We start from the raw sequence: 14539 nt of genomic DNA on the forward strand, positions 1-14539 counted from the left end.
TTGTTGGGAGTCGTGAGTTTGGACCCTTCCTCTGTCCAGAATGCCTCACTCCCAAGCCTTGAGCCACTTCTCCAGTTGCGCCAGTGAAGAAGGTGTAGGGGCACCCAGAGCAAGGCTGCAGGAAAGTCCCACGTGCGTTGGAACGCGCACTCCCCTGTAGGTGTCAAACTGTGAGCTGTTCGTGTCAGCTTCTCAGACAGTTGTGCTGTAAGTCACCTCGCCCAATCAGTAACATCCTCCTCCTCTGTCCAAATTACTTCCTGTTCTGCAAAAGAATGTATCGCGTTTCTTTTCCTCCTTGAATCTGGTGGCAGAAGCATAACCCTGAAGGTCAGACAAAGCTGACCTATGTCAATAGGAGGGTGGTGGCAGGGTTTTGTGGGAGGCCAGCAGGTCTAGGTGGGCAGGCCATGGCTGGACAGTACTTCCACCCTCTAGTGAGTTGCTTTCAGGCCAGCGGGCTGTGGCTTGTCGATTTCCCAGCGCCCAGGCGTTCTCCCAGACAGGTGTGGAAGGAATGAAAAGTAGGGGACCCAGCCATGAGCGAGAGATCTTGGACACCTCTTTCTGGTGCACCTGACCAGCCTGCCTGGGATGCTGTCTTGCTCTGGACATAGTCCCCATCTGCTTTCCACCAATCAATCCTACAGCTCTGACACTTACCTGAGCATTCCTGAGCTCTCTTCCCACTGTCCAGTTGTTCTCTCTCAGTGGGGAGGGAAAAGGGGCAGGCCCTAACCCTCCTGGTTGGATCTCACCCCCCACTCCAGACCTGCTCTTGTGGATTGCTTTGTCCCCAGAAGATCCCATCTGCGTTCCTCTTGGTAGCTGCGTCTTCACTTTCCCTCCCTGCTTGACTGGCGTCCTCTTCTTCGCAGATCCTCCATGTGAAGCATGCTCTGCAGAGGCTGTGGGGGTCCCTTTGGCTCCATGCTGCTCCCTCACTCCCTGAGTCTCTGTGAGATCCATCGTAAGGAGTTACTATGCAGATAAGGACTTGATCCTACAAAGATTTCAGTGCAGGCATGCAGAGACTTCCAATTACACGCAGTCCTGTTTAACTAAGTGGGGGCTACTCTCATATTTGAAGTTAAGCTGGGGGCATTGAAATCTTCGCAGGCTCATAGCCTTAGGGTACGTCTAGACTACCGCGTTTTGTCGACGGAAGTTTTGTCGACAGATACTGTCGACAAAACTTCCGTCGACAATTTGCGTCCAGACACATGGAGTTCTGTCGACAAAGCAAGCCGCTTTGTCGACAGAACTCCGTAGTCTGGACGCAGTGTTACAGGCAATAACACCTTCTGTCGACAGAGTTCTGTCGACAGAAAGTGTTATGCCTCGTAAAACGAGGTATACCAGCGTCGACAAAACCGCGGAGTTCTGTCGACGTTATGTCGACAGAACTCCGCGGTAGTGTAGACGCTGGTATTGTTTTGTCGACAAAAGTCCACTTTTGTCGACAAAACTAGGTAGTCTAGACACACCCTTAGACGCCTTTGGAAAGAACTAGGTAGGGAAGAGAGAAATGGTAGCAACAGCACAACGCCCCATCTTACAGTAATGGTAACAAAAGAAATTCCCAATGTCACTCGGACACAACAGTCTGTGTGAGATCTACATGCATTTCAGGGCGAGGACTGCATCTATTTCTGTGTTTGCTGAGCACTGCTGTAGTAAGTCGTCGACTGATAATACTGTGGACCTGGTTTATTCCAGGATACAGCGACCATACGTGGCTACGTTCTTGTTCTGAAGCAGTGGTTCCCAAACTTTTCGAGCATGTGGACTCCTTTTCGATCTATTAAAATGTTACAACCGCCCCCCAAATAATAGAGCTGTTTTCAAACATTCCATTACTTGATAATCATTGGACACGTATAATAGTTCATGTTGTCTAAACAAATGTCCCCACAGAGTACAGCAGGGTCCACAGCACTTCCCAGGGTCACTTCCCAGCTCGGCAGGCAAACTGCTGGCACGCTGGGACTTATCATCCATGCGGAGCATCTGCAGGTTTGGAGCCTGTCAGCTCCCTCTCTGCTTTTCACTGTTATGGGCCAAGGGAAGCGGCAGCAAGCATGTCCCTTGGCCCGTGCTGCTTCCTCAGCTCTTGCCTCCTCTCTCCCCTGCCCATCCACGGAGGATAAGGCGAGGGGGCTCTCATGGCCAAAGGCAGTTCCTGCCCCAGTACTCTTGTCCTTGGCCAGGCATGGAGCCCTGAGGGAGGTAAAAAAGACAAGGAAAAGAAAAGTAGGGATCGGGCCTTTTGTCTGGAAATGGGTGACAGGAGTAGGATCATGTGAGGATTACCTGTTGTGTTCCCTCCCTCTGGGTTATCTGGTATTGACCACTGTCGGCAGACAGGATACCGGGCTAGATGGACCTTTGATCTGACCCAGTATGGCCATTCTTTATGGGATCACTGCAGGACTGGGAGGGGAGAGAGGGCTGGAGCGTAAACAGCAGCACAGCTGTTGGAGGATGGATAGTTGCGAACAGCGAGCCCTGGGCAAGAATCGCTTGGCAGAAAATCCCAAGCTTGAGGTGGGCCCGATCCTCACTTTTAAACTTTCTGCGGACCCCCTAAAGTACCGTCGTGGACCGCAGGTTGGGAACCACTGTTGTAAAGAGAGAAAAGAGTCTGCATTGTACTTTGTTTGATTTTGTTATTAGGGCTGGTTTGAAGTCTGTTCAGTAAGAGATCTGTAATAATGGGAGATATTTTCTTTCCTTAGTCTTGGCATTAGTTGGTATCTCAGTTGGTTTTGGGTTTTTCCTATGCTGTGCTTCTCCTGTAGAAAATTTGTAAAGGGAAAAGAAGAGGTGAGGGGTGGGGGAAAGAATGGTCTCAAAACTGTATGGCTATTTTTTTTTTCAGATCCTAGTAGGAGATCTGAACTGGCTTCTCTCTCTTCTGTACCCCACTAGTGGTGCTTTTACAATGAAACAAATGCCATAGAATCCTAGGGCTGGAAGAGACCTCAGGAGGTCATCGTGTCCAGCCCCTACCCCAAAGCAGGGCCTTTGGTAGTGATCCAGGATGTAAATACAGTGAGCCTGATCTGGTGAGCTCTAGCACTTCAAGAGTGACACCTGATTTAGACCAGTTGAAAAGAAAGGAGAAAAGGTGAAAGACCAGTTCCTGAAGTCAGTGGAGTTACACTAGAGATGAAGTTGGCCCGTTACAAAACACTAGGGCTACGTCTACACTGGCATGAATTTCCGAAAATGCTTTTAACGGAAAAGTTTTCCGTTAAAAGCATTTTCGGAAAAGTGCATCTAGACTGACACGGACGCTTTTCCGCAAAAGCACTTTTTGTGGAAAAGCGTCCGTGGCCAATCTAGATGCGGTTTTCCGCAAAAAAGCCCCGATGGCCATTTTCACGATCGGGGCTTTTTTGAGGAAAACAGTACTGTGCTGTCTACACTGGCCCTCTTGCGCAAAAGTCTTTCGGAAAAGACTTTTGCCCGAACAGGAGCAGCATAGTATTTCCAGAAAAGCACTGACGATCTTACATGAGATTGTCAGTGTTTTTCCGGAAATTCAAGCGGCCAGTGTAGACAGCTGGCAAGTTTTTCCGCAAAATCATCTGCTTTTGCGGAAAAACTTGCCAGTCTAGATACAGCCCAGGAGATTATTATAGATCTTGCATCAAACTGGCTTTGGATCAGCCCTAATAACAAAGGTCAGTGCCGTTTCAGAGTGCATTGGTGTTGGCATCACCTCTCAGGAAAGGGAGATGCTAGATCCTCTTCTGGGGCATCCTACATTAAACATTCATTCAGCCCGGGCCTCTGGTTACCAGAAAGATATTGATGGTCTGGAGGAAGTTCTGAGGAGCGTGACAAAGATCGCAAAGGAGCTGGAAAGAGCAAGGATGGATTTGAAGAATTACGTCGGTGCAGCTTGGCCAAGTGATGGCTAAGGCGGGGCACGTGAGACTAGTCTGCAGATATTGCAGTGATGTGTGTAAACATTAATGCTGTGGAGGAATTGCTTATCGTGGCTCAAGCAACAGTGGGATAAAATGGAAAACTGGCAGTGAGCTCTGGAGTTGTCTCCCAGGCTGAAAAGGAGAGAGCCCATCTACGAGGATGTTTAAAATTAGACTGGAACAAACACTGCAGCCCTAGTCCTACAATGAGCTGCTGCAGAGATCTGACGGTGCAGAGTCACAGTATTGGGGCCTAATAAAAGAACAGAAGGGGGCAGACCTATATCAGGTAGGAGATGGATTAGATGCCTGTTCATAGAGTCATAAATCCAATCCTAGGAGGGACCACTCTGAACATCTGGGACTTTTCCATCTTCACCTTCTTTTGGTGCTAGGGTCTTTGAGCTTAGGAGAACATTGGGAGGGAGAACTCAGCAGGAGAGGGGCGGGGTATTTTTAGTTGGTTTCTAACCTACGTCTCCTCGGTTCACTTGGCTGCCCAGTGCTGCACAGTGAATGCACACAAGGCGAAGAGCGGGTCAGTTTCCAAGAGCATCACAGCTTCCATGCTGTAGCCACCGTAACTCGATCTGGGACTGAAGTGCCAGAGGCCAGGAGATCAGGAGGGTCTGGGTTCGTGCCCATCACTGGGTATAACAGCTAAGCTTTGGAAACCTGTTTCTCTGGAATTGTGTGAGTATGGCTGTTTGTACATGTGTGGGATTGTGTGAGTGTGGCTGTGTGAGTATGTGCTGCCAGGGAATGTGGCCACACACCGTAAGGCATTGTTCTCCCCCCTCCCCCAGCTAAAAAGACAGTACCTGCTCGAAAAGCCTTTCACCCCATGAGCTCAATGGCAGCATGGATTCTCCAGGCCCTCCAGGCTTTCCCCCCAAGCGATCAGCCAGCTCTGCAGCCTAGCTCAGGCTGGGTCTAGCAAAAAGCGCACACATGCTATGAAACAGCCTCCTGGCGGGGCCTGACAGTGACAATTCTTCTCTTCTTCACAAGCAATTCTGTCTGTGTTTGTAGGTTCCCTGCACACGGGCCGGAGTTCCCCACCCCCGGGGAGCGTGCCTGAAGAACAGCAGCAGATTGCACGGCAGGGCTCCTACACTAGTATTAACAGCGAAGGGGAATTCATCCCTGAGATTATGGAGCAGACTGTAAGTGAAGCTGGCGTGTGAGAGCTGGGGGTCACCAGCATTAGGCTGATCAGATTGTTACAACCCTCAGGGCGTGCAAGCTCCCTTTCTCCAGCAGTGGAGGGTTATTAGGTGTCAGCCTGCGACCTGATCCGGTAGGGGCAAGCACGATTGGTATTTTAGATGCAAGGTTGCTTTTAGAAATGTATGCCGCCAAGAGGCAATTGGAGGATATTTCAACCCTGAAACAGGCTGAGGTCTAACTTAGTTTAGCACAAGTGCTTGACCTGAGATCAAACCCATTAGGAAATATGGGGTGTAAACAGGCTTTGTTAGCCATCCGAACCTTAAATATGATCTCCGAGAATGAGGAACACGGGCAAGGGGCTGAAACAAAGGGAGAGCATCCCCATCCCTTCCCTGTGATTGCAGAGGGAGAGAAAGTGCTGAGCGGTCTTCCCTGCATCCTACATCTGCGTGAGCTCCAGATAGGGTCCTGGTCTCGCTGCTTACAACTGTAGTGAGATGGAGTTGAAAGCAAATTATGCCCCAACCGTTCCCGTCTTCATTCGGTAGGCCCTGATCCCGCAAGTGTTCCCATGCAGATGGAGCCTGGTGCCCAAGAGAAGTCAGTGGGACTACGTGTGGGTGCAGGGGTCGGCCCGCAGGGAGTTCCTCACAGGATCGAGCCATAGGGCCCTGCAAATGCTGGCCTGGTGAGCACTGGCCATGTGGGTGGGATGTGGCGCTGCCCGTTCTTATCACACATTCTGGACAGTACGCAAATGTCTGGAGGAGGACACATGCCTTAAGAAATGGGATGCGCCTGCACTGCTGCCAAAGAGGCCATAGGGGAAGAAGTGTGTCTGCTGCGCTGTAGTGGCCCTCGCTAGCAACACGCGCGGGAAGGCTGGGCCAGGGTTTCCATGACAAAGCTGTGTTTTCAAAGGGTTGTTCTGTGGCCAGTAATACATTGAACAGTCTCCCGGGGGGGAGCCTTGGCAGCGTCCCAGTGCAGCTGCTTTATGTGCCTCGCAGCCAAACGCTGGGCTTGGACTGTTTGTAAATGGTTTCTGAGCTGCGCTCATCAGGGTTAGAACGAGTCAAGGGAGGAGCCGCGGACTAGATCCTCGGCACATGTCGGGCAGCGTGTGGCCCGTGACTTGAATGAGTCGAGTTCTGCCAGCTGAGACCCTGACCCCCTGCTTTTACTGCCTTGCTGAGGAAGACTCTTAGGGTCTAGTGTTGGCTGTCACCAGCAGTGTGCAGTGGGCTGGGCACTGCCTATCTCCCCCTCCCCAGAGGTGGCTGCACTCTGCAGTGAAGTGGCTGCCTGTAGTTGTTACACTAGAGCCAGCTCAGGAGACATGGGAGGAGAGGGGGGTGTAACTCTGGGGGCAGCTGGTCTACTAGTATTGAGAACCTGGGAAGCCAGAGGGTGACAGACTGCAACACTCAGCTGCTATTGGTGTATTTCCCATTGCTTTCCAGTGACCCCCTGTGGCCATTGCATGGGGTGGCAGGGTGGAGATCTCCTTGCCTGGATTGCTGCAATTCACCAGCCTTTGGGGTAGAAGGGGGAGGGGAGGAGTCACTGTTTCCATTGGGACTCTCCTTCTAAAACAGATGTGTTGCTATGGCAGCCAGTTAAATAGCTATAGCCATAGAAACATCACATGGCAAGAGAAGCATGCTCTAGTACCCTGAGTTTACCATGGGGGATGAGGAGCTCCTTGGCTTCGAATCCCACCTCCAAGCCTTCCACGGCTCTGGCCAGGTCGTTTCGTCAGCCTGCCTCAGCTTCCCCCTCTGAAAGCTGGGCTTAGCAGCACAGAAGTGCAGGGGGAGGGAGGGGTGTTAGTTAACTGTAAAGTGTCTTGCAGATGGAAAGGGAGTAGGTGAGTTGTTACAATGCGGCTGGGTGGCACGAGGAAAACGCCAGGGTAGGGAAGAGTGCGTAGCCCTGGGTTTCCCTAAGCCATCCAGGAAAACACTTCTGTGGGGAAAATGCCACCTCCAGGAAGCCACCCAGATGCAGTGTTGACGGGCTGAGCTGGGGAGAGCAGAGTAAATTCCTTGATCTGACCCCCATGCCAACAGAGAGGAAGAAGGGGCTTGTGATTAAAGGCAGTGACCAGGGAGTCCAGAGTTCTCTTCTTTGACATGCCCCAGGTTAACGGCTGGCTTTGGGCAAGGCTCCTATGCCGACTTTCAAAAGCGCTGACTCTGCTCATGTTCAGTAATCAGCACGTTAATCTCCGGGCCTCAATTTCCCTCTCGGTAAATAACAGCAAAGACGAATCCATCCCTATGGAGCCAGAGGATTTAATGAATTTGTTTTCAAAATGCTTTGAGATCCGGATGGGATAACAGATGTGCAGGGCCAGATCTTCCACTGCTTGGTTTACCCCTGCTGAGGATATGGAGGATTATGTAAACCAGAGTATTAGGATTTGCTGAATCACAGTTTCCAACATGTTGTGTCAATGTTTTCCCCTTTGCTTGTTGTCCAAAGATGCTTGAACCTTTCATCAGCCCTGGCGAGTCACTCTCTGGGAGCTGCCAGTCCCTGGACCAATCTATAGACAGGTAAGTCGGATACATCACTATGGGCTTCCTGTGTAAATAAAACCACCCCCTTCCTGTGAGTGTCTGAAGGAGGGAAAGGGATTGCTAACATGCCCTGAGGGGGCGGGCAGGAGAGGGGGCGTTACGACTAGGTGGAATGGGCCACACATAAGCAAAGGGAAATGAGAGCGAATCCAAGGAATAAATCCTAACACAAGAGAATTGTTAGCCTGTGGCATAGCCTCCCCATGGAGGTGATGGAAGTTGTATGAGATTGGACTGGACAAAGGATGGAAGGAAACAGTCCTGTACTGGTAGGGGAGTAGATAGCCTATCTGGCCTTTTTCCTCTCTGATTTCTCTGGTTCTTGGAAGATATTTTCCCCCTTTTGTCCCTACATTTCTACATCACATGATCAGTATTGTTGTAGCCTCTCCCTGCCTTTTACAGGTTCATGTGTCCAAAGTGTGGCTGACAAGGGGTGCCAGTGTGTAATTCTGTGCTAGTCAAGCAACTTTTAAAGACCAGGAAAGTTGCAAAGTCAAGCACTTGCTCGTCAAAGATTTGAGGACCTGCATTCTGTCCTCTTGTGCATATGCATCAGTGTGGTACAGCCTGTAATTATAGGATCCTGCGCTGTTCTTTCCATGGGATCCCTGCCTCATTCAGTGCACACATTGGACAAGGAGGTCACCAGAAAAGCACAGGCTTAACTTTTTAAGCTCCCCTTGAGTACCCCTGGTTAAAGTTGAGCACCTGCTGGATCAGGGCCTGCATGGAAGAAGCTTGCATAGTAGATTGGCCTGGAGTTCCGTGCATGCTGCCTTGGTTCTGTGCAATAGTACTGTGTAATATTATGGGTGGATAATAAATGCAGATGCCATTCTGATTGCTGGATTGGTTTGAAACAATAAGGTGTTTCTGTCTTTTCCCACAGCCCACCCTTTACCCAAAGCCCTGTTCCCAGAAGGAAGAGCCAAGCCAAAGACAGTCTTGATTGCCTGGGTAAGGATACATGAGGTTTAGTGTCAAAGAAACAGCAGTAATGTGGACTTTCAAAATCTGTGTGTGAATCAGACTTAACAGACTTAATAACAGAATATTACTGGGTTCAAATCGTTCAAGACAAACCAACTGGCTTCCTTGCTCATGTTCTAAATAGCCACTGCAGTTGAGGATCCGAAGTGCAGTGGGTCCTGATTCCACCCCTCTAGTGACCCTGATTCTGAAATAAGTTTCCTCCTCCCATCCCCAGTCTCAATCCGGAGTAACTTTGGTGCATCTCCATTGACTTCAACAATGTCAAGCTGACCTGAAATAAGTATCGGGCCCTATGCCTACTAAGTACTTGCAGGATTGGCCCTCCTGCTTGTTCTCTTTGTTTGCTTTCATTTGGAAAGATGAAATAAGTTAATTGACTTAATATTTGTTTCTGGACAGATTCTAATCTGTACTCATGAAAGCTCATGACCTAATCAATGTGTTTATCTCAAAGGTGCTGCAGGACTCCTTGTTGCTTTTACAGTGAAAGACTAACATGGCTACCCCTGAGATTAGAATCTGAAAGGGATCTCAATTTGCATTAATAAGAAATACAATTAATAACCTTGAAAATGGCATTAAGGAAAGTGTATTGGTAACTTGCACGGACCTTAGTCTCATGTTCTGCTGAGAGGAAAGCCATGGACAATCTGTAGTATTGTTATAACTTTTGCTACTAAAAATGGCCCAGTGGCTTTCTGCCGATGGCTGATAACAATACACTTTTGGCTTGAGTCAGCATTAGAGACTGAGCCATGGAACCAGTGCTTTGAGTCCGTACTTGCAGTGGAGTGTTAATATGTCTCTGAGGACAACGGATTTGTTTCACTTGAAAACACAACTCAGTATCGCTGCTGGCTCGGGGCTAAAACAAACAACCCTTCAGAATAGGCTATTTATTTAGTCAGGGTTTGATAGGGGAGAAAATAGGAGGTGAAAGATGGGGGAGGGGGGAATTGAATATATTTTAATTGAATGTTGTTCTGTTCTATCTGTGGTGATACCCTGTACTTCTCAATATGAATGTTTCTGCCCCATCTATCCAGTCATCTCCTGTCTCATCATCTCATTTTTAACTCGGATTTCGGCGCTTTTACCCAATATACTCTCTTGTATCTAACCTTATTTTCTCTTTCTAGTTTTGTTCTGACTGTAGTTAAATTCCTTGACTACGAGGTTTAATAATCTCAAACATTTATGGCTCAGTATGCTCCCTCAATGGAAGCAGATTATTTCACATCTGGGGTTCTTGCCCTTTCCTCTGAAGCATCTGGCTCGGTCCACAGTCAGTGATGGGATACTGGGCTAGATACACCTTGGGTCTGATCCAACATAGAAGTTCATTCATTTCCTAAGTGAGAGATTTATAACCCTGAATAGAACCAGGCATAGTTCTGTGTAAATTCCTTGCTCTCTAGCTAATGAGGTGCAGAAACTAGCTGTGGTGTGGATTAGGACAGAGGCCGAGGAGTTAGGAAAGACTGGAAAAATGTGCGCGGTGGAGCAGAGAGAAAAGGGAATGGAGGTAACTCGGGACAATGGGAGGAAGAAGACAGCAAAGAGATGAGGACAAGAGACACAATTGTAAGAACATGTTACCCCAGTGGCTCGTCTTAAGAAGTCAGGCTCCAAGACAGCCCAATCTAGTTTAGAAAGAGGCAGGAGTAATTGTGATGGGGCCCAGCCATCCGAAGAAATAAAAATAAACTGGGTTTTGAGCTTTTCTTTAAACATAGTGGTCTTAGAATCTGCTCTGCTTGAAGTCACTGGCAAAACTTGTATTGGCTTCTTGGGGCCAAGGTTGGTCCTTTTCACTCTAGCCTTCTATCAGCACTGGGCAGATTTCAGAAAGGAGACGAGGAGACTGTCCCATCTTGGGAATGAGCACTCTTCTGCCTGGGGTCTCCATTGCATTGGCATGTAAAGAACAGAATTTCCAGCATGAAAATGCCCCCAAGAGTTCCTCACCGAGTTAAACTAACCAAGACTTTTCTCTTTCTCTCCTGTCAGATTTCGACATCCCGTTTTGTGACCGATTCGGGAAAGGCGGGACCTTCCCCAGACAATATCACCTTTCGCAGAGCCGTAAAGACTATAGCGACGGTGAGACAATGACCAGTTCAGGCAGGCTGGGCGGAAAAGCTTCCTGATGCTTGGAAAGGATGCCCAAGCCAAGAAATATGGCATTGGCTTGGGAATGGAGCAACTTGGCTTCAGTTCTTGGCTCTGCCACAGTCTCCCCATGTGACCATGGGCAAGTCACTTAAACTGTGCTGCGCCTGGGTTCCCCACTGTATAATGGGATACAGTCATTGCCCTGCCTCCTGGGGTGTTGAGAGGATTAAGTTCATAAATGCTTGTGAGGTGCCTACACAGCTGGCCCTCACCACTGTAGTAAGCCCTAGATAGGGATGTGAATGGTCTGGGTGTGGTTTTTCAGTGCTGGGCTGGGGATAGAGATAAGGACTTGTTTATAAAGTGCTTTAGTCTACACCAGAGGAGTGTAAATTCTGGTGCGTGCTAGCATGCTGTGCCCATGTAGGCCCAGGTAGCACACGTTGTAAGTTCCCTGGTGAGTGTTAATGTAGCTACTATTGGAACTGGGCCTCTTGTTAACACAAGCTAGGGAACTGCTAGTGGCTGATGATTCTCCTGCTTTCCTTGTGAAGGTCGAAGGACTTTCCCGAGGAGTTACATCCCTCAGGAGAACCAGTTTCAGCTTGTCCCCTCCAGCAGAACCAAGAGCTTCACCGGGGACAGCAAGCTCCTGACCTTGCAGTACGAGAAGCACAGGACCAAATGGTGGCTGGACTGTGACAAGGGACTGCAGGTCTTCAACAAGTCCCCCAGCAAGTCCAGGAATTGTGAGTGAATTTCATCAGGTTGCTGTGAGATCCCAGGGGTGGTTCAACACATGGCACTTCCCTCTCAGGCCTGAGTCAGCACCAAACTGGTGTCCTAAGCGCTGTGCTCCAGGGATATGGCTCCAAGACAGAGCACAACTTCTCTGCTCGTGAAAAATCACCTGGCACTTTCCATGGAAATACGTGTGTTCTAAGGATGTTAAGTGTCGGGTAATTGACTAATCGACTAGCCCATGCATTTTTGCATCGACTCTTTGCTTAGTCGATAGGGTGCCTCCGTCTTTGAAGTGCAGCAAAAGCACTAGGGCTGTTGCTACACTTCAAGGCGAAAGAGCTGAAGCCCGGGGTCAGCTGGGGACTCCCCAAGCTCCATGCAGCGCTGCCGCTTTGAAATGCCACATGGGGCCCGATCGCAGGCTCCACATGGCGCTGCTGCTTTGAAATGCCGTGAGCAGCTTGACACTGGACTCCCCACAGCATTCAAAGCAGCAGTGCCGCTTGGAGCAGCTGATCCTGGGTTGTCGCTTTGAAGTAGCCTCCTTACTCCCCCTTGCTTCCCCTATCTGACAGAGGCAGCAAGGGGAGGGGGTAGTGATTAGTCAACTAGTCTTTCACATCCCTAGTGTGTTCTGGCCAAATTGCATCCGGGGTGATTACATCTCAACTGCAGCTACAGCAGGGCCAGTGTTTCTCCACTTCCTGCTCTGACCCGCTGCCTAGCAGCGCTGTGCCCGGGTAGCCACTGCATATGTTCCACTCCAGCTGCATGTCAGTGGGGGGCAGTGAAGGGACTTAGCATTATGCAGCAAAGCCCTCGCAGCCCTGCCCAGAGGAAAGGCGCCTGGTCAATATACATCTTGGGGCCTGATCCTGCTCTCCCGGATACTGGTGTAAATCAGGGGAAAGCCAGTGGAGTGACTGGGATGGGAATCAGGCTGTGGGGGTTGCTCTTTGCGGTTGGTGCTAATGCACCCTGCCCATGCCCAGATACCGCACAGCAGAGGGGATCCGCGTTGCACAGGGTCAGGCGACCCCTTAGCGCAGACCCTGTCTATGCCGTGTCCTTACTGTGCCATCGATTCCCCTCCTGTAGCTTTGCAGGCGCCTGTGAACTGGAGGCTGGGGAAGCTGCTTGGCAGAGGGGCCTTCGGGGAGGTTTACCTCTGCTACGATGCGGACACCGGCAGAGAGCTCTCGGTGAAGCAGGTGCCCTTTGACCCAGACAGTCAAGAGACGAGCAAGGTGAGGGGCAGAGTTAGACTGATCCTTCCTGAAGTGCGTATAGGGCTGTTTAAAACTGGGAGCCAGGGGTTTGTCACCAGGTATTTGGGGGGCTGGGGCCCTTCCCATATCTCTGGGGGTCCTGGGATGGGGGCTTCCTGCACCATTGGTCCCCATGTCACTGCGAGGCCATGCCTGAATGCCATGCACAGTGGCGGGCTGGGCTGGTCCTCCTGGCTCAGAGCTCTTTGTGATTCCCACAGAGCCCAAGGATACTTGCCATGGCCTAAGCCTCATCCCCACCAGGATCTGCACGATGCTGCCCCAGCCTGCATCGTCAGCCTCACCTTCTCCTGTCCTCTCTGCTCTTCTGTGATGCCAGCACCTTCCTCTCCCCTCTCTGGACTGCGCCTTACTCTGCTTTGCCCAGCCTCTGCCTTTCCCTCCTTCCAGCCGCACCTGGTGCTGCCCGTAAGAAACAAGGGACTAAGTCAGTCTCTCTCTGTGTCTAACCGTCCCAAGCAGGGTCCCTGCTCTGCCTTTCCCAGTGCATCTTGCCTGTCTCTTCATCTGTAAGCTCCTTGAGAGAGCACCGATCTTTCTCTGGGGGTCTTGCGCAGTACTGGGGATAGAGCCAGGGCTTCAGAAACCCTCTAGGAGGATACGCATGAATGCGGTTGGATAGCATTTCTGCAGCGATGAGGCGTTCGTAGGGTCTTTCTTTTCATTGTGCACCGTTCTGTATCCTCATAGGAAGTCAACGCCTTAGAATGTGAGATCCAGCTGTTGAAGACGCTCCGCCATGACAGGATAGTCCAGTATTACGGTTGTTTGCGGGACCCGGAGGAGAGGAAGTTGTCTATCTTTGTGGAATACATGCCAGGGGTACGTATGGCGGTAGTCTGTCCATGTGGTTCTTTATAGAGATGGGCTTGAACTAGAGAGCTGAATCCAAATGCCTCCCAACTCAGGTGAAGTTTGGATCTGGAGTCAGATTTTGCAATCTAATGGGCCAAATCTCTGAAGATTGGGACAGTCAGATCCCTATTTGAACAGAAGGGCCCTATCTGCGTGAGGCAGGCTGGAATGTGAACATTGCCGAATTTGGGATCGGATCCAATCTCTGTGGCTTGGGCCCATCCCTAGTTATTTATTACAAAGCACTCTGGGAAAAGTTCTTTGTAGTTCGACCAGTACACAGCTATCGTAGGTCACTTATTTATTCTGATAGGTGCATGTTGAAAACACATCATTCCTAATTATCCTCTTCTTGGAAACCGATAGCATGTGAAGACGTCATCAGCTCATGAATCTGTTTGTGTAGAATGAAATATCTCCAGGGACAATGGAAGATCGAGATGTTTTAATGTTCTGCGCCAACTAGCAGGGGATGTAACTTGTCTCTTTTCTTTCTTCTCCTGAATGTGTGTTAAACCCGTGTAAACTCCCTGGAGCAGAGCTCCAACTGGTGTAAAAAGAGCAGTGCTGGTTTACGCTGGCAGAGGATCTGGCACCCTTGGGCCCACCTGCCCATGTATTACTTACATCCAGAGATGATATGTAAGGAGGTGTGTTCATGAAGGAGCAAACCTGCATTTATTCATATGTTTTTAAGACCAGAAAGGACCATTAGATTATGTAGACACAAATAGTTTTGGTATTTAGTAAACATAATAGAAAATCCCCCATCAGATCCGTTTGAATTCATCTCCTAGTCCCCCCCCTCTAACTCCAGCCCAGTTAACCTGTATATTTCTGGAGG

At 49.8% G+C, this 14539-nt stretch overlaps 1 protein-coding gene across 7 annotated transcripts in view; it reads left to right on the plus strand.

The window, feature by feature from the left end:
- LOC102454880 (mitogen-activated protein kinase kinase kinase 3-like) overlaps positions 1-14539 on the plus strand; it is a 129547-nt gene that overhangs the window by 103027 nt on the left and 11981 nt on the right. For all 7 annotated transcript variants that reach the window (XM_075922867.1, XM_006120564.4, XM_006120565.4 and 4 more), the window contains 7 exons: positions 4971-5104; positions 7599-7672; positions 8589-8656; positions 10703-10795; positions 11362-11556; positions 12650-12798; positions 13531-13662. In XM_075922867.1, the coding sequence (XP_075778982.1) occupies positions 4971-5104; positions 7599-7672; positions 8589-8656; positions 10703-10795; positions 11362-11556; positions 12650-12798; positions 13531-13662 (845 nt within the window). The remainder of the gene's footprint in view (positions 1-4970; positions 5105-7598; positions 7673-8588; positions 8657-10702; positions 10796-11361; positions 11557-12649; positions 12799-13530; positions 13663-14539) is intronic.

Source organism: Pelodiscus sinensis, chromosome 2, assembly GCF_049634645.1.
Source record: "Pelodiscus sinensis isolate JC-2024 chromosome 2, ASM4963464v1, whole genome shotgun sequence".
NCBI classification, from domain to species: domain Eukaryota; kingdom Metazoa; phylum Chordata; order Testudines; family Trionychidae; genus Pelodiscus; species Pelodiscus sinensis.